This window comes from Palaemon carinicauda, chromosome 11 (genome assembly GCF_036898095.1).
Source record: "Palaemon carinicauda isolate YSFRI2023 chromosome 11, ASM3689809v2, whole genome shotgun sequence".
NCBI classification, from domain to species: domain Eukaryota; kingdom Metazoa; phylum Arthropoda; class Malacostraca; order Decapoda; family Palaemonidae; genus Palaemon; species Palaemon carinicauda.
In genome coordinates, this window is record NC_090735.1 from 81,328,855 (window position 1) to 81,350,376 (window position 21,522).

Here is a 21,522-nt window from a genome sequence, read left to right on the forward strand (position 1 = left end):
TCCCTAAATAGGTTCTCATTCAGGAAATGGTAAAAAACAACATAAATATAAAGATCACAAATCTCCACAAACTAGAATAGAGCCGAATGTCGAGCATAAAACTAAGACTAGAAAATGTCAACATGACCAATAAAATCCAGATAAATGGTATATTAGTCGGGAACCAGTCCATCCCCCTTCATCAAATAGAAAAGGAGATTTTTGGAGAGATAACCCATGCTATAACTGTTTCCAATACACCCACAAAGCAAAGAAATGCCTCACAGAAAAGAAAGTCCTCAGCCCCAGCTGTGTAGAGGAAGGTCACAGTATATCTGCATGCAATTCCCAGACTCCAAAGTGCATAACCTGCAGTGGCCCCCATAAAACACTACAAGCCACCTTCCCAATAAGAAGGAATATAATTAAAGAAGAAATAAAATAAAACAAAGAGAAGGCACAAGAGCCACACAACCAGGGCAGACATGTGCCAATATTAAGCCCAAATAACCAATGCCCCCCCTCCCCTTAAGGGAACAATAAACCCCAATCTTGGACTGCCAATAAATGCAATGGTAACAATATATTCAGCCCTGATCAGTGCTCACACCCAGGAAGCCATTGATACAGGTTCTTTCCAAAAAACATTAGATGAGGTCTATGAACTAAATGGCCTACCAAAGGTAAAGCTACCAAAACGAATGGTAGAAAGCAACAAAAAAGTACTAGCCCACTTAGGGATGACCTTCCCACACCAGTCAAAGGAAAGCCCCGTAACTCCCCCAGAAGACACAGCAGTGAACTCTGACGAGGAGATAGAATCTGATGAGGAGGAAGGGAAGAGGAAAAGGAAACCCCCAAGGTTATCGCAGCAGCAATCCCCAATGTCGAACATACAACGGGGAGTAACAACAGAAAGGCAAAAGAAAAAGAAAGGAAGCGAGAAGTATCCTACAAGGATCTAAATATACAACTCTACGTCTCAAAGGAACAACACCTGTGCCCCAAAAAATTAAAAGACAGGAAAAGAGCAATAACATTCTTGGGCAGTAATGGTGATAAAGTAGAAGACATGGAAGACCAAATTAAATTACTATCCGAAACATGGGTGAGCACATTCAAAATTACACACCAAGAAAATGCAAATTTCGACAGAGACACAGAAACAGAAGTCCCTAACTTCCTACAAGGAAATATTATTATTATTATTGTTGATTGCTAAGCTACAACCCCAGTTGGAAAAGCAGAATGCTATAAGGCCAAGGGCTCCAACAAGGAAAATAGCCCAGTGAGGAAAGGAAACAAGGAAAAATAAAGTATTTAAAAACTGTAACAACCTGATACAACCAACCTAACCTAATCCAACCAACCAAACCAACCTAACCTAACCTCACCTGACCTACCCTACCCTAACCTAACCTAATTCAACCAACCAAACCAGATAGTGTGAGGCCGAGTGTACCCTCAAGCAAGAGAACTCTGACCCAAGACAGTGGAAGACCACGGTACAGAGGATATGGTACTACCCAAGACTAGAAAACAGTGGTTTGATTTTGGAGTGTCGTCCTAGAAGAGCAGCTTACCATAACTTAAGAGTCTCTTCTACCCTTACCAATAGGAAAAGAGCCATTGAATTATTACAGTGCAGTAACCCCTTGGGTGAAGAAGAATTGTTTGGTAATCTCTGTGTTGTCAGGTGTATGAGGACAGAGGAGAATATGTAAAGAATAGGCCACACTATTCGGTGTGTGTAGGAAAAGGGAAAATTAACTGTAACCAGAGAGAAGAATCCAATGAAATACTGTCTGGCCAGTCAAAGGACCCCATAACTCTCTAGCGGTAGTATCTCAACGGGTGGCTGGTGCCCTCGCAAACCTACTACCTACTACCTAAGGAACGAATAACCCGATATCAAAATCCAGATCTGCAGAGCCTGGATGAGGGCAACTACTTAATAGCAGATATTAAAATACATGAGATAATGAAAGCAGTAAAAGCATTTAAACACAAAGTACCGGGTAAAAGTGGCATAAACAAGATAATGCTATCAAAACTACCAATGGTGGCATGGAGAAGACTCCAACAAATATTAAACCTAACACTCTCAATGGGATATTACCCAAAACCAAGCAAAGAAGGAATATTCATACTTTGGCCAAACCAGGGAAAGACCCAAAACTGCCAGCAAACAGAAGGCCAATCACTCTGCTGGAAATGCCAGGAAAGGCATTAGAAAAAATAAACACAAGACTAAGGAGATTCCTAGAAAATAACAATAAATTCTACAAACACCAACACAGTTTCAGGACAGGGAGAAGCACTGAAACTGTCCTCATGGCAATTTACAAAACAATAGCCATGAACCAACTAAACAAAAAACACCAATGCAATGTCATCTGCAGAGATATCTCAAAGGCATTTGACAAAATATGGCAGGATGGCCTCAAATATAAAATACTCCAATTGGAACTACCAATAATAATGGAAAAACTCCTCTCAAGCTACATAAAATACAGAACTGTCAGAATACTTAGAAGAGATGGGAAACTGGGAGAAACAATAGATATAAAAAGTTGGGTACCACAGGGGGCATACTATCCCCAATACTTTTTATAATCTACACAGCAGATATGCCAACCACCCCCGAATATGCCATAAACTATACCTATGCAGATGACATCACACAAGTAATAATGCATCCTACGAATTCCAAAAGATTTTTGAAAATAAAAACCGAAAGATCAAAAGAAAACAAGTTGAAAATAAAAACAGCCAGCAACAAATTCCAACTCTTATCAGTATCAAAAAATAAACCAGTGCCAATAACAGTAAACAACATAAACATTCCATTCAACAACGAAGATAAAATCCTTGGTCTCTCTATCAAAAAAACTGGCATAAGCTGGGTGCTAGGACCATTGCCACAGGGTACATTGCCACTGGTAATATTGCCCATGTGGGAACATCCCCACTGGGTACATTCCCCAAGTGGGAACAGGGAACATTGCCACTGGGTACATTGCCCAGTTTTTTTTCTAAGATAATTAGCTACTTTACATTTAACTTATTTTTAAATTCAAAAGTTAATTAGCTAGTTTACTAGTTAAATGTTACTTACAACACATTTTGTTAATGTTTCCATAATTAGAAATTAGTAATCTTTTAAACTGGTATTAGATTGTTGGAGAATGTAAGCTAAACATCTATTTAACTTCTACGTAGATTACATCAATAAAAAAAAACGGATTTTGAGCGAAGCGAAAAATCTATTTTTGGGTGAGATAGCCATGTCGTCCTGATGGAAGCTCCTATAGGGTAGCTTCCTTGGGTATATTTGACTACGGTGATATTCCCAGAGAATTTACCTTAAGGTACCCAGAATTCTAACTCCTGGAGCAAATATCCCCCATTAAATGAACCAGGGATATCGCGTAATATCAGAGGACGTAATCTTGACACGCCACATAGCAATCTGTACCCCGAACAGAATTAACACTTCGAAGGGATCAAGTGGCAAGAAAACGAAAAACGAGAATGAAAGGAGAGCCACTAGCAAGGCACCTCTCCTATCTTGCTTCGAGTGCGTACATAGCGCCGCCGACGGCGCCATCTGTATTCCTTTATGCGTAGCTTAACAACTTGGTGTTTTTCCCTGTGTTACTCGCTTATCTTGGATTATTTTCAACCTCATGTTGCTTTCTCCAGCCTCTTCTGCCTCTGGAAAGTTGAGTATTATCTCTATTATGTATAAATGTAAGCTCTTGGTGATTTTAAGATAATTCGATAGCGATATTTTCGTTACAAGAGCTGTTGCCTACCGGAGGCATCCTGGACGTTGTCGCTCGCCATGCATGAGTCATTTAGTTAGCCAGAGCGACGTTCCCGGCCGTTATGCTTTAATAATTTTAGCTATTTAGCTCTATATAGGAATTCTTTATATGATGCTATTAGTATTTCTGTTTCGGCGAATGATTTACCGATCCTGGCCTACGCTAGGCTTCGTAGCCTAGACGTCTGCCCCTAGTACTTTCTTGCATGATATCCAGATTTCTGAGTGTTTTAAAAAAATTATTGAAGCTTTAGGCAGTTTTATACATATAAGATATTGTTGATATTTCTTCCAAGATAGTATACGAGAGAGTTTCGGTGATTTAGGTAATCGATTCTCTTCGCGCCTAGGCTAGTTGCCTAAGGGGCCCTAGTATACTTTCTCACACTCCCCGGTTGCTCTTTTCTCCTCGGAGAATAGGCGCAATCCCTTTTCCCTCTGTTTAAGCCTTGGGCTTAACCCTAATGGTTTATCTGAATAAATATTTAGATATAACTATATTAGGGTGTTTCTGTTCTTTCCTGTTTCCAGTGAATCTGGCTTCAAGAGGGGGCAGGACATCAGTTTTTAGTCTGGGTCTGTTTCTTTCTAGCATAGAGAATGAGATTCCTTTGGTAGGCCTAGGACAGACACAGGAGGCTTAGCCTCCCTAGACCACTTTTGAAGGTTTCTGTACGAGATGATCCCTTCTTCTTGTGATCTAGCAGACTAGTCCAGTGTGGTTGTTCTCGGTTTGAAGTATTAGATCCTTCTTTTCCTGTGAATAACAACACCAAACCTTGTTTTAGTTAACTTCTACGTAGATTACATCAATAAAAAAATATTTTGTTGATATTTCCACAAACCTAGCCTAACCAACCCAGCCTAACCTAAAAAAAATTTATTTTCAATACCTTTTATTCTTATAAAGGCAATGTACCCACCTGCAATGTTCCCACATGGGCAATATTCCCAGTGTTAATATACCCAGTGGCAATATATCCACATGGGCAATATAACCAGTGGCAATGTTCCCACATGAGCAATATTTCCAGTGGCAATGTTCTCAGTGGCAATGTTCGCCTATGCATAATAAGCTGCCATATAAAACAAAAACTCCAATGACAAAACACAGAAAATGAGCATTAAAACATTTCAAACTATTGGATAAAAGCATAAGAATAAATCTCTACAAAAGCCCAATAAGACCTCTATTCGAATATCCAATAGGAGCAGCATGCACAATGGCTCAATTGAAAATGAAAACACTACAAAAATTTCAAAATGGAAACATAATTAACATACATGGCCTAAAACACAACAACAATAACATTAATGAAAACAACGAAGCACTCCATAACATATACAATCTCGAACCAGTAAACGTCAGGTACCACAGAAGAGCCACACAAGCCTGGGAAAAATTAAAAAACATTTACCCACAATTTACAACAACGAGTGAGGAAATAACACACACACAAAACGAGCATTCCTGGTGGAAAAGGATAGCTCCTTTCATTGCTCAGGATGAACCAAATCCAAAGTATTAAAATAAAACAATAAAACAAAAAGTAGACAAACATAAATAAATAAGCCCCAGAAAAGGAATAATAATGAAAACGCAAGTCCCTCGGAGACTGGCAAGAGATCTCACCTCCTAGAAGTCCACAAGGCATAAAAAAAAAACAACAACAAAGAGCTATTGGGTCTGCCCCAATCTTTTCCCCTCCCACTGTACTTCATTTTAACATCTTTCCCTCAAATCCTTCCAATCCTAATTCCCCCACCCCTCCCCACCTATACTGTAGGCTGTAGGTGTAAGTTCATCATCCCCGATATAATCAAATAGCTTAGTCTTTCCTGGCTTTTACTTTGAACTAACAGCAAGTTTCATTTTGGAATTTGATCGGCAACCAATAAAACTACTTTTTCATGAGTGGAACTCATTCTTCACACTGGTTATTCAAATTCAGTGCTGCCCCAAAAACTAATTTCCATGCACACTCCACCAAATAATTGCTAACAAAACTAGGGGAAGACATACATCTTAATACGTCATAAGCAAACAATCTGTAGAACATCTGATCACAACCTGAAAGAGACAAAGAGTATCTGACACAGCAGTTCTGGGCTTCTTACCCTTTACTCCTAGAAGGTTCAATTCCTTGTTAAAGACATGTATTTATTGTATGGAAAGAAAATGGGAAAATTTAAAAACATTTAACGGTAAATCTTTACGGGTAAGTCTTGACTAAACCGAGCTTCTAAAGAAGGAGCAATATGAACAGCAGGAGAGGTTCATAGAAATAATAATAAATAATAATACTTATATTTCCATATTGTACCAACACTATTAAAGGAAATAACAACAACTCTTAATAGTACACTCGCACTGATATTCAATATGAATACATTACATGTAGAGACCATACACCATACTCCAAGTAGGCCTAAAGCACTCTAAGTTGATTAGCACCTCTACACTTGCAAACTACCAAGAATATAAGAATTTCACCATATATCAATTGTCCAAAAATGACACTCGCAGCCAATTAAAGGTTTTTTGCTACTTAAAAGATCAAAGATAATAATGGGATAGCAAGATCAGATGAAGATCACCAACACATGTGTATACCAATGACCAATTTTATAGGAAAAAATTTGTGATTGCAGGTGAGGGAGGGATGTCTCACCTACCTTTAACTACTAACTCATAACAAATAAATAATATTTTTTTGGATGATGTTCACCATCTTTCAGCTGCACACTTACTTGTGTGACACAAAACTGAATAATTAAAAAACTAACAAAAAATAAATGTCTATGAAAAAATAAAAGCCAACAAGAATGGATAGCATATATTCAAATATAATTATAACTAGGGTATCTACAAGATATCAAATGATGTTCTGTACAGTATTACAAATGATTCTTACACACAAAATAATGAGTGAAGAAAACCAACACTTGACAGCATGTACCTCAAACTCAGTTAAACCTGCACAGGTGATGATTTGGTTACTGTACTGCAATCAGATCTTCCTTAAGCTTCTTTCTCGTATTTTGATGAAATAAAAATTTATGCAATTACAATATTCATATGTAGAAATGTACCAAGAAGACATTTTAAACTCTTGCAGATAAGTTCAGAAGACTATTCAAACTTTTAGCCATTCCAATATCAATAATATACAATTTGGAATTCTGAACAGTAGCTTAAATAAAATAGTACACCAACAGTTTGGAATGTATTACCAGAATTTTAAATCTAATTTACAGTAACTCAAAAAATTATACCCATTTAAAATGCAGCACTGTAGTGCAAAATATCAGAAAGCATCTACTTTTGTTCTCACTAAATAAACACCTGTGTTAAGCTAAAAGCTAGCTAAATCTGAGCTATAAGAACTACTTGAAAAGTAAAGGTATGCCAAACACAGCAAGGTAGGAAAATAATTAAGAAACCACTTGTAAGTAAATTATTTTTTTGTTTAATTTTCAGAGATATATTTATAATTGTTGTATATCAGATTGCTAATAATTCTGCAATATCCAAGTAATAAAATTGGATGCAACACAAATAAAAATTTCTTAGTTATTTTCAATGAAAAGAATTAACATAGCTTATATCCTGGCCATTCCTAACAAATTTTCCATTCTAAGTATCTACAAGGCATTTACTTTTGTTACATTAAGGTCAAGGCAAGAAAGCATTAACTACTATTAAGGGATGGGGAATTAAATGCCTTTTACTTGCTAAACAATATACCTTCAAATCAGTACAGTAAATGCTACGCTAATAAATGCTAAAAGTGGAAATGAAATTGTATGCAATTATGATGTACAATACGAGCTATGTAATACTTTTAAATACCATAGTGCAGATATATACAACTATGAAAATTAGAACAGTGATGGAGAAGGGAAATATGAAATCAAATTAGACTTTAGAAGTTCTTCATTTTAGTCAACTGACTGAATTCTATGGTCAATATTCTACTTACAGTATACTTTATATTAATAAAAATTCACAAATTTTATCTGTATTCTTTACATATCCCATTAATTTAGTACCCTAAAATTTTACAATTCTAATTTTACATATTTTGACCACCATAACATAAAATTAATTTGTTGCTAACAGTCTAGTGCTTTCCGTTCACTCAAGCTACAGAACCAAGAAAAAATAATCATGCAATCTGCAGTAAAAAGCGAGGAAATACTACGAAAAAGTACTCTGAAACCTCCAAATTTCCCACATTACACCACAAGGATTATGGCTGTATCCTGCTGTCATGTTTTGAAATTCTTCACACTAATTGTCAACTACTAGCAGTTTTCCATTCACCAACAACGAGATCGTGATTATGGAAGTCGTAGTAGGCAGTCATGTGGAATCCCATGTTTGTCAGCACCACCAAGTACTCCAGGAATGCAAATATGGAATACACTGCAAAAAAAAGAAAAAAAAAAATATTTTAATGAAAACACTGTACCATATACAGTTGAAATAAAGACTGAACTATATACGAAAACACATACTCTATTTATAAAAACCACAAGGGAAAATTATTTTTTGGACAGGTTTATCTTTATTTTCCCGACATCATCCAAAGAGCGACAAAGTAAGATGTTTTACAATATATATGCTTGTGTAACAGTATGAATAGACTTACAATGATAAATGAACGATTAGGAATTAACAAGCATCAGAACTTCAATGATCTTAGGTGATGATTAGAGTAAAATTGGCAAAAACCTTTTCATTAAATAAAACATATGAAAAAAAAAAATTTAATATATGAAACGTTGAAAAAGTATAAAAAGGCCACATTCTAAAGTAGATTTAAAAATTTTAATGACATTATATATAACATTTCTATAAGAAGATAAGAGTACCTGCAAAGATATACCTGCCATCCTCACTATGAGTGACAGAGATTGATTGATTGATTGATTGATTGAAAGTTTTCTGGCATCCTGACATCTAAGGTCATTGACGCCGATACCATTTACTGTATATGAAAATTAAAAGAGAATTCGATTAAAACCATAAAAATTAAGAAGTCATTAAAATAGTTAAATAGTTTTCAGAAGACCTGCTTCTGAAATAAATCTAAAAATTCCGCTCGCATAGTAAGACACATCATGTCCAAGAATCTTGGCAAGGATAAACCTGCCATCCTCACCTCGAGCCTCAAACAGATATCTATTTCTTAAGTTAGTAAAATTAGGGCATTCGGTCAACAAATGCCTCACTGTTAAAGGTACTAAGCAGTCCTCGCAATACGGTTGGTGTTGGCCCTTCAGCAGAAACTCGTGTGTCAACCGTGTGTGACCAATACGGAGACGACAAAGAGTCGTCTCCCATTTTCGGGGAATCATGTTATACCTCCAAGGTGATATGATATTTGTTACTTCCCTCATTTTATTGCCGTCTTGACTGTCCCAGTGCTGTTGCCATTTATCACAAACCAATTTCTTGATGTAAGGTAGGAGATCGTTACATGGAATGGGATACCTCCTTGGTAGCAACTCGGATGCCGCATTCTTCGCCAGTAAATCTGCCTTCTCATTCCCAGACACACCTACATGTGCTGGAACCCAACAAAATCGAACAGTTATACCTTTCCGTCCAATAATAAAAAGCCATTCTAAAATCTTTAAAACTAGAGGGTTATTAGAATTAAAAACTTCTAAAGCTTGAAGAACACTCCTTGCATCACTAAAAATTGTAAAATTACCCTCCTTTTCCAAAGCTATTTTCTCAATAGCGGTTAATATGCCATACAGTTCGGCAGTAAATATGGAAGCTGTTAGAGGAAGTGCACCTCTACAATTAAAATCATTACTATGTACTCCAAATCCAACGCCAGCATCAGATTTGGAGCCATCAGTATAGATAAAAGTCGATCCCCTATGTTCTTCGACATGTTCCATAAAAAGAGACCTGGATTCTAAGTCAGTCATATTCTTCTTAACTCCAATAAAGTATTTACAAAAAGATATGTCAGGTAATTTCCATGGAGGCGTTGATGATACCTTGAATGGAAGTACCTTATTTCTAATTATATCCAGACTATTTAAAAATCGTTTCACCCGAAAGCCATAAGGTTGAGGAGATTTTGGGTGCAACTCAAAGTATGATGCGTGTCTTACAAGGCTTGCAGTCTGAAAGGCTAGAGAGCTAGGGAGTCTTTGCAATCTAAACCAATACCGAAGAATGGAAGACATTCGGTAAAGGTCTAGAGGTAACTCTCCAGCATCAACAAGGAGACTTGGGATAGGCGAGGTTTTAAAAGCTCCAGTAGATAATCTAATACCTGCATGATGTATCGAGTCTAATATTTTTAACCGGCTTGGGGTGGCTGAAGAATATACCTCACAACCATAACTAATTTTGGAAAAAATCAAGGCCTTGTATAATTTTAAAATAGTATTGCGGTCTGCCCCCCATGATGTATGGGACAATACTTTTAAGATATTCAGAGCTTCAACACATTTAGCTTTTAGCGCTTTTAGGTGAGAAACCCATGTAAGTCTACAGTCAAATATCAAACCTAAAAATTTGGTTTCCGATACACATGGTATCCGTTGACCTTTAATGTATATATCCGGGTCTGGATGTACTCCCCGGATACGACAAAAATGGACAATGGTAGTTTTACTTGTCGAGAACTTAAATCCATTCATGTCAGCCCACTGGATAATTTTATCAATAGAGAGTTGGATTTTTCTCTCAACCATTGCCATTCTAGTGCCAGCAAATGATATTGAGAGATCATCCACAAATAGTGTTGAGAAAACATCCTGGGGAATGGCTGAGGATATCCCATTAATTGCTAGTGCAAAAAGGGTTACACTCAGCACACTACCCTGAGGAACTCCTTCTTCCTGGCACTTACTCTCTGATAGAGTTTCCCCCACTCTCACTTGAAAAGCTCTACGTGAAAGAAATGCCTGAATAAATAGTGGCAGCTCTCCTCTCAATCCCAATTCATGAATGGTTTTAAGAATACCATATCTCCATGTGGTATCATATGCCTTTTCAAGGTCAAAAAATACTGTAACATGGTGCTGTTTGGAAGCAAAGGCTTCACAAATAGATGACTCAAGTCGTATCAACACATCAGTCGTTGAGTGCATTTTTCGGAATCCACATTGAATCGGTGATAAAATACCTTTCTTTTCAAGGTACCATATCAGCCTTGCATTGACCATCTTCTCCATGATTTTACATAAACAAGATGTCAATGCAATAGGACGATAGTTTGCTGCTAAAAACTTGTCTTTACCGGGTTTTAAAAAGGCTAAAATAATGGCTAGTTCCCAAACACTTGGGTAGCTATGATCATGCCATATTCTATTAATAATGCTTAAAATAAATAGCTTTGTATTAAAATGTACATGTTTAATCATTGCATATGGAATTCCATCGGGTCCAGGGGCTGTATCGTTGCAATGAGCAAGTGCGGAATCAAATTCTCTTTCAGTGAAAGGAGAATTATACGACTCTTCCCTTCTTGTTGCAAAATTTAAAATTTTCTTTTCTTCAGTGCTCCTATACAGGTGACCAGGGGCTCCTTCACACTTGCTGGATACATTTGAAAAATGATTAGCCAGGGCATTGCTAACTTCATTTGCTTCAGTTACATACTGGCCATTCACCTTCAACACTGGTGGTGGGTTGGGGGTGAATTTGCCAGCTATCTTTTTTACTTTCCTCCACACAGAAGATGGTGGTGTTCTACTGTTAATAGAGGAAACAAAAGACATCCATGACTGGCGCCTTGCTTCTTTCATGGCACGACGGAACTGTGCTCTACATTTCTTGTACATTATTAAATTCTCATCAGTTCTGCGTCTACGCAATCGTGTTAGAGATCTTCTTGTGGCTCTGTGGAGTGCAGTTAGTTCTGAAGACCACCACGGGACTGGTCGTCGTTTGAATAACCCTGTTGTTTTGGGAATTGAATTGACTCCTGCTGTATGAAGAGTTCCATTCAGTAGGTCTATGGCATCATCAACACTTTCAAACTGTTCTGCTCTCCCTTCGATTTCACTTAGCTCACAAAATTTAACCCAGTCTGCCTTGTCTAGATTCCAACGTGGTGATCTTTGCAAAGGCGGACCCTTGTTGGTGTTTATAATGATTGGTGCATGATCACTAGTATGCCAATCGTCTAATGTCCTCCAATCAAAATCAAGAAGGCAGTTAGAGCTTGCAATTGAAAGGTCAATGCATGACAAAGTACCTGTCTGAACATGAAAGTGTGTGGGCTCTCCTGTATTAAGGAGCCCCACATCCTCATTCTCCACAATTGATGAGATAATATTGCCCCTTGTGTTGGCCAAAACATCACCCCATAAAGGATGTCTACCATTCATATCTCCCAGTAAGAGAAAAGGTTGAGGGAGTTGTTGAATGACCTCTGCTAAATCATCATATAAAATATCATCATTTGGAGGTAAGTACAGAGAGCATATTGTATATTTTCTCCCTATATCAATTTGTACAACAACTGCCTGCAGGGTTGTACGTATAGATATAGGTATTTGGGGAACATCTCGACGAATGTACATGAGACTTCCGCCATGGCTCCCTACTCCGTGATCATAAGGTGTCCTATAACTAATATATTCGCGAGGACAAGGGGTATTAGCATCAAGCTTGCTCTCCTGGAGACATACAATTATGGGGGAATGCTCGTGAATTAAGAGCTTAAGTTCTTCATATTTGGCCCTCAAACCCTGACAATTCCATTGCAAAATGGATGAAAAAATTATGTATTATTTTCTGGAAGACATCTTTGATGAGGTCTTCCCATTGACAGTTTTTGATTTGACAATATTTTCTGTAGGCTTCTTAAGTTTGGGTCTTGATAAATTAGGTTTTATATTAGCCTTTTCAGTGTTGTTGTTACCTATTTCTTGTGGGGGATGGTGGACCTCCACTTGAATTTTTGATTGATTCAAGAAGTTTTCCTGTTGATCTGAAATATCAACAGGCAAAACATCATATCTATTTGATGACATAACTTTTGTGTTTTTAATGGATGGGGGTGAGAGAGATGGAGGTCTCTCTCTTTTCCTATTGACAGGTGGTGATTTATTAGGTTTTGATGCTTTCCCCACTACAGGCGCACCTGATAATTCTGTTTCATGTGGAACCTCCATCAAATCAGGCAAAGATATAGCCTGAGAGAGGTTAGAATTATCCTTTGTAGTGGGGGACAAAGGTTTACAAGAGGTGAGAAAGGTCTTACGTGATATTCTTGCCTTATCCTCTAGAATTCTATCAGAAGATGGCAAATTTCTTTTCTGGGGAATAGAGGCAGTATTAGGTGGGCTGGATGTCTCCTGCCTCATTTTTTCTCCGGATTTCAATACTTTTGCATAACTTGCTGATTTACTCAATAGTCTCTTGGCATGCCCCACACTTATGTGTTCAATACTGGATTTATTGAGAGCAGCCTCTTCTAATTTATATTGCTGGCAGTTCCTATCCGTAGATTTGTGATTCAAATTGCAGTTTATACAATTGGCCTCTAGTGTACAGTCTCCATGGTAAACATTAGAGCATGTACTACACATTTTATCATTCTTACATACTTTAGATGGATGCCCATATCTATAGCAATTAAAACATTGCAGCGGCTTCTGCTTAAAAGTTCGCACTTTAATTCGTTCATTCTCTATGTAAATGTGGAAAGGCACATCAGCATCCTGGAAAGTCAAGATAATCATTGACGTTCCAGGGACTTTATGCACTTTCCACACAGTTAAAGGACACATGGCCAATATCTCCTCTTCTGTGAATTCATATAAGTCTCTATTAAAAACTACTCCCCTTCCATAACTGAAGTTTAGATGGGGTTTCACATCCAGCTTTATGTCTTCGTTATCTGTATTTAAATTGGAAAGTATAACCGATTGAGTTTCTGATTTGGCACTTATTAGGAAACTGTTCTTTCCAAACCGAGATATATCTCCTGGTGCGATAGTACCTACTTTCTTTTGAAGAAATTTACATATTTTGAAATAATTTCCAGTACTCCCTTTTGATTGAGCAATAAGCCACTTTGGTGGTTTTGGCTTTCTCTGGGAAGGTACAACTACCTCTATACTTTTATCAATCCAATCTGCAGGCCTATATACATCCAGATTCTTGGGTACCCGATCGCAAAGAGCACCCTTGAAATTCAAATTACTGATTTTAATATTTATGATATCATTGATAGCTTTGAATGCTTCATCATGGTTATCAAATGATATCCATGAATCCCATTTGTCACCTTCAAGCCTCATCCTAATTTCCCTGATGTGACCATAACATTGAAATAATTTATATAGAACATCATAATTGGTTTCAATGGGGATCTGAGTGATGTGAAGGATTCGCAAATTCTCCATGTCACCCAAATTACTTTGTTTTTGAACATAAGTAGCATGGTCCTTTAGAGTTTCCGGGTCGTCAACAGAGGGGTTAGTTTTAGGAGTAGAAGCAAGCCGGGTTATCCACCTCTTATCAGAGGATTTCAGTCCTCCTATCCCATGTGGCCCAACACGAGAAGAGGCTTCAGCGGGGACCAGTCCTCTATTAGAGAGGGGCTGCCTCTCTTAAGGTGGGCGTACACTGGTCAGTGGGGGTAGTTAGCCCCTCCCACCGACGACTCCAATGCCTAGCGTCACCCATTACCCGCAAATATGGGTGACTTAAAACCGGATCATTGGAGCCCGACTCTTAACAGACTTAGTCTGCACCCAATGGGGTCTGCCAGAGGGTGATGGCGTCTAAATTTGTACAGGTTGAGATGGCATGACATCCATCCCACCCTGCGCCAAATCCAAAGCAGCAGTCAAAATCTAAGTCGTACAAGCTAAAGTCGTCAACAAGTTCATGCCCAAGAGGAAGAGATGGGAGAAAATAAGAAGTAATCTAAGGAACGGAGAGAAAGTGCTGACTAATTTAGTTGGATCAACAGTTGGGCACCGAGGTCCAGTGGGGAAGTAGTTCCCATTGTTCATTAGAGCCCAACTGCTAGTCCCTAAGCCCCCCATCCTCATCAAGGCTTCAGCATCTGGGGGGTGAGTGACAGAGAGGAACTGGTCCCCGAGATCCCCAAGACTGGGACATTCAACTAACAAATGTAAAACAGTCAAGTGAAGCACATCATCCACACAGTCTGACTGGTGTCTGCCTTTGGTATTAGTGGTTCATTTGAAAAATGAAAAATCATGATTGCTAGTGATAAAATTGTCCTTAAATAGCCAAGTGTTACATACCAATCAACAGTAATGTTGGAAATGGGTTGGTTTATTTAGATTTTATGAACAAATCCTGAATTTGACAGGAATAAATGTTGCAGAGTTGGAATCAACTCTTGTCTCTCTTTACTGATTAGCTAAAGTTTTACAATTATTATCATCAGAAGGTTGGAGATTTACCAGTCCAATGACTTGACTTGTCTCCTACAGAGCTGGCAGAAATACATTAGGGAGATAAAAAACATATTGTAACTGTTATTGATAATGAAATAAGATAGAAATTAAACCCTGTGATAAAAATTTAGATTCTATCCATTAAATCTGCTATTTTTAAAAGAACATTAGAATCATAAAAACAGAAAAATACTCGGCAACTGATAAAATGTCAGATAAAATTTACTCTATGTTTTAGAAACTACTTATATAAAGAAAAATTGTTGGATGGTTAAAATAGTGTCACACTTACTGCACTTAAGAACAGTTTCGTGAGGTGTCCACATTAAAAAGAGTTGGGTAAATTTTGTATGACCAATATGCAATTTTACTACAATTAACACCATCCTCCCATCCTTCTGGCATATTGATTCCCACTGAGAAATAAGTTTTTGTTTTAATTTACTTCCCAATTCATTATTCCAGTCGTTTGCCACTTTCTTACAATAAAATACTTTATGTTAATTATATAATCCATAGCAGATAGTTTAATGTCCGGTTTTGGTAGATTTATTGCTAAATTTGCAGCAGCATCTACTTTTTCATTAATAACAATGGCAACGTGGGTAGGATTCCAATATATTTCAACATTCACAGCTTACAAGTATAATTTATTAAGGAGCTCTTTAATTTGTAATACAATTTGATTCTTCTAAACATAGCGTAACCTTTTAGGACCTCCATGGCACTTCTTAAATCGGTATAGATGACATACTTATGATGCACTATCTTCAATTGTTTTAATAATGTCAACTGCTAATAAGATTACAGATCGTTCAGATGTAAATATTATTGCTTCACTTATTTTGTCTGAAGACACTGCAGCACAGCCAGCACCCACTTAAGCTATAGAGCCATCAGTATATATAGCATAATAAAGTCCTTTCCTTTGATTATATTCAAAGACACATTTATGGTGATTCAAAGTATACCTATATTTCATTGATAAATAAAAAAGGATGAAAACATATTTCTGTTTTCTTTATGATCCAAGGTGGAGGAAAGAGATGCTTGAATAAGGATCATTCTAATGTTTGTAGATTGTAATGGTGGTCCATGCTTGTTTATCTATGTATTGCTGTGGTGGAAGAGCTTCTTTGTAGGAGAATTGGTGGACAGAATTTCTAATGTATTCTGTATTGTTAAAAATCTTGATGTAAAGACAAGGTTTTTTTCCCTACATTCAGGATAATACTGAGATATTGGGGGAAGATCTAAAGGTTCTACTACAAAGTCTCCAACCTCACGAGTGTACTGAATCTATAAAGACTCCGATGTAGCTTTAGATCATGACCCATATACTGCTTTGTATATCATCAGTAATTGCTCTATTTGTACCCCATATTGTATTGGACAACTTTTAATTGGGTTTGTAGCATTACTACATGTATATTTCATGTAAAATACATGAGCGCTCCAATTTAGGTATCAAATATTGGTCCCAAATATTTTACATTATATTAGAACTGGATCAAAGTGTCAACAAATATGAGAATTATTTCTTGATTTTTTCCATTTAATATTCTCATAACACACCATTGCTTAAGTTTTTTTCAAGAGAAAGTCTGAAACCATCAGAGGTAGTCCAAAATTCTATTTTTTAAATTGACTTATTTAGAATTCTTTGTGGGCGCTAAAGATTATTTGATGAGTACTGTAGTGTAATGCAAAGTTCCTAAACAAGATCAAGGAAAACTATCAGAAAAGACCAAAATCCTAATAAAGAAAAGATTGGAAATAAGGGTAAACCCAAAGAGATGAAATAGAACTAGCAGATCTATCCAAATCAATAAACAAACTTAAAACCCAAGATTCCCATAAAGACAATAAGACGAAAATTGAAGGAACACTAAAAAAAGAAAGGAGCATCAAATCGATGAAAAGATTTGGAAGAGGGTGCCAACAGATGTTTGCTCTAAAGGATGAATATGGAAATATCAATAATAGATAAGGAGTGATAAAAATTGCAGAGGGTTTCTATACAATAGTGATATAAGAAATAAATTTGCCAATAGAAATAATGAAACACGTACGCCGGTACCATACAGTAGGAGAAGTAAAAACCTTAAAAGGCAGGAAAAGAGGCAAAGCAGCAGGAGAAGGAGATTTCATAGTAATAAAACGAGTTGAACTACACAAAATGTCTGGAAGAATGCTCTATGGTTACAGGCTTGAAAAAAAAACTTTATCATTATACTAATTTACAAAAAGGAAGACACTAAAGACCTAAAAATTAAGTACTCAATAAGTTTACTCTCCGTTATATATAAAATTTAAAGATATTATGCTGAATAGAAAGACAGCTAAGCTTTCATCAACCAAGAGAGCAGGCAGGCTTTAGAAATGGGTATTCAACAACTGACCATATCCAAGTAATTAATCACCTAATGGAAAAATCAACTGAGTATGACATACATCTATGTATGTCATTTATAAACAATGAGAAAGCTTTTGATTTTGTCAAAACCTCACCAGTAATGAAAGCCCTTCAAAGACAAGGAATAGATGAATCTCATGTTAGGACACTTGAAGATATATATACAAGAAATACAATACAGCAATCCTTGAAACTACATAAAGATAGCAAGAAAATTCCAATTGAGAAAGGAGTTACACAGGGAGACCCCATAACTCCTGAATTATTAACAGTATGCCTAAAAGTTTTCAAAACCTTGGATTGGGAAAATGTAAGCAGAAATGAATCATGGGAGGAAATACAAAAAATGATGGAAGATTTGAGTAAAAAAAAGCAGAAATGTAAGAATGAAAATGAATATGAGTAAAACTAAGATAAAGTTCAATGAAAAAGCAGAGACAACAAATAAGTGTTATAGACAAACCTCTAGAGAATTTTAATGAATATATATACTCAGGACAAACAGTAAGTGTTTCCCCAGGGCCCGAGACAGAAAACAAAAGAAGGATAAGCATGGGATGGAGAGCTTCTGGTAAACAAAATGAGATTATGAAAAGTAAGTTGTGATTGGTGACTTAAATACTAATTTTCCAAGGAATAATCAAGGTACAAGGTATAGAGAATGTGATGGGTGTTGAGGGTCCTGGCGAAGTTGCAAAGGAAAATGGGACACTTTTTATAAGTTTTTGTTTGACAAACCATCTTGTTATTGGAGATACTCATTTCCAGCACAAGGGTATACACAAATATACATGGCCTTTACCATATGACAAATACAAAAATCAAATATATAACAAAACTATCATTAAAGAGAGAAGGACTCTGTGAAACGTCAGAAGTTATAGAGGTGCAGATATTGAAAGTGTTCACCAGCTGCTCATTACCACACTAAAATTAAAACTGAAAGAACCCAAGAGAAATGTAGACAGAATACCTAGCTTTGATACAACTAAGCTTCTAGAAAATTAGTACAGAGAAACGTTTGCAATGGAATTTAGGATTCGTTTGCAGACTTTAAGAGATGAAGAGCAGACAATTAATGAAGAACGGTGTGATACTGAGAACATTTATCAGTCAGTTGGTAGAAAATATTTTGGAAATGCAGTTACAAGGAGAAAGCCATGGATATCAAATATTTGGAATGCTATAAAAAAAGAGGCAAAGACAGAAATTGATTTTTGTAAGTTTTCAAGGAAGTAATGAAAATTACAAGGTAGAACATGCTAAGTATTCTAGTATTGATAGGTCAAAAGAAATTTCAGGTATGACTGGAGAGAATATTTAGACAAGAAAGCAGACGAGGATGACAAACACATGAATTCAGAAAGAGGATATGGTGTATAAATCGCTCACATAATCATTAATGAAAGCTTTAAGGGGACAAGGAAGAAGAACCATATACCAATCAAAAAAGAGAGGTGGATCTATTATAACAACAGATGAAAAAAAAGGCGTCGGATGGATTACTTGAGTGAGGTCATGAATAAGAGATATGAAGGGAATAATTTCAATGATATACCTGAAGTTCAGGATGTGCCCATAAATGAATTCAGTGTGTTTGAAGTAGAAGCTTTCATAAATAAACGAAGATGAAAAGCCCTGGATATGATGGAATAACTAAGACGATATTGGCCGAAAATAAATTGAGCCCCAGAATACTTACAAGATTATTTTTGTAGAATATGGAGTTAACAGGCAAAACCTGATGAATGGGTGCTAGGAGTGTTTATGAAAATGGCAAAAAAGGAGACCTGACTAATTGCAATCATTACAGAGGCCTCACACTTACGTCAGTTGATATGGAAATATATAGTAGTCTTATTCTAAAGAGATTAGAGAGAAAGATTGATGAAAAGCCGACAGATGAACAAGCAGTGTACCGCACGTGATTTACACACGCTCGTACACTAATGGTTTTGCTTTTTTACCTTATCACTCGCTCCTCCCTACACTATTAATAGACCAACCTATGTAAGCCTGTTAGCTTATGTTTTATTTTGTTTGAATTTTTGTGATGTTGTTTGTGAGTCCTGGAATTTAAGGTTGATGTCTGTTTAATAATACCCCAATCACACATTGGTGACCACTGGAGGAAGAACCAGCTCCCTTCCACCTATCCTCTCACTGCTGTGTCTTTCTCTTACAATGCTGCCCACTGAACTTTACTCTTTGACAAACGCTGCTTCAATGAAACTGCCGCCCTTCGCTAGCGGAGAAGCGTTCGTCTGGTTCCAGAATGCTGAAGTTTAGTTTTGCATCAAGGGCCTGACTCAAGCACCAAAGCAGACTATGGTCTCACGGTGATCCCGGAGGAAACTTTCCCGGAAATCTCAGATTGGTTTTGCAAGCAAGAGGTCACCCCAATAGTGTGCAATGCCCTCAAAATATACCTCCTGGAGCAGTATGCAGTCAAGCTTTTTCAGCTCTCTCAACAACCATTGGGGGATCAAAAGACTTTGCTTGCCCTCAGGGAAATGACCAGTATCACTCTCCAAAAACCTGCCACAGAGGGCTTTCCTTGTAAGGTGAACCTTCTTAGTGCCCTTTGGGTATAACACTAACCTGAACCTGCATGCGATGCCATACCCTATGTGATATTTTGCCCATGAAGGACCTGTTGACCAAAGCTGATGCCTTAGGGACAGCCACTTCATCCCCTTCAATGCCTCCACTCCTAATGAAAAGGACATCTATTCAACATCGGCATTTGTCAGTGACCAATAAACGTGTAAGTAGGCCATTGCTTGTGGCAATGGCCTCCCCTGTCCCCTTTACATAATGCAGGTACAGGCGTGTGAGTTTTGGTAGACACGGGTGCTTGCGGCTCTCTTCTGCTAAGATAACTCTCCAGGACACAACTTAATCTGCCCAAGTCTGCTGATGTCTGGCTGGTAGGGGACAATGCATCCGAGATGTCCATCAATGGTCATGAAAACCTCACATTATCGTTTGGAAGAGCCAGAGATCATTGGAAGGTTCTCGTCGCTGATGTAACATTGCCAATCCTTGGTGTGGATGTCCTCACATTTCTACCTCCTGGCTGATTTCACTCACTGATGGTTGGTCAACGCAGACTCTTACTTGTCAAGACCTCTTAAATCCGGCTCCTCTGACCTTGTCCTCCACATCACCACACCCATGGATGCTTATGCCCACCTCCTCACCTCGTACCCAGAAGTCTTTCATCCAGAACTTAACCAAACGCCAATAGTACCTACCAAACACAGTATTTATCACCATATTAAGGCGATGGGGTCCCGAGTGTTCACTGGATTCAGGTGTTTGGTACCAGATTGTTAGGCAATCACTAAAGAAACATTGGCTAAAATGGAAGAAATGGGCCTTTGCCAAAAGGCTTCAAGCCAATGGTCGTCACCCTTACACATCGTCCTGAAGAAAGATTGCTCCCTGTGTCATTGTGGGGTTTTACAGGCGCCTGAACATGCAGACAGAACTGGATCACTACCCCCTCCCAAACTTTGCCAATGTAACCTACTTGCACAAAGCAAAGGTTTTTTTTCCATGCTTGACCTCCTGAAGAGGTATTATTAGGTGCCCATGAACCCTGAAGACATCCCCGAGACTGCCATCACCATTCCCTTCGGTACATAAACCTTCAATTGCTCCTATTTTGGCCTTTGTAAAACTGGGGCCACTTTTCAACGTCTCATGGATGGAATCTTAGGGGACCTCCCCTTTTGTGTATGTTACATGGACGGCATATTGTGTTCTCTGCCTCCAAAGAGGAACACTTCAGGCACCTGCGCATCGTGCTCGGTCGCCTACAACAGAACGGCCTTGTAGTTTGGTACGACAAGTGAACCTTTGGCGCCAATGA

General features: G+C 37.6%; 1 protein-coding gene across 1 annotated transcript in view; it reads right to left on the minus strand.

The window, feature by feature from the left end:
• Nucleotides 1-6,631: 6,631 nt before the first annotated feature.
• LOC137650079 (post-GPI attachment to proteins factor 2-like) overlaps nt 6,632-21,522 on the minus strand; it is a 614,847-nt gene continuing 599,956 nt past the window's right edge. The window contains exon 6 of the mRNA XM_068383148.1: nt 6,632-8,237. Within this exon, the coding sequence (XP_068239249.1) occupies nt 8,110-8,237 (128 nt within the window). The 3' untranslated portion in view covers nt 6,632-8,109. The remainder of the gene's footprint in view (nt 8,238-21,522) is intronic.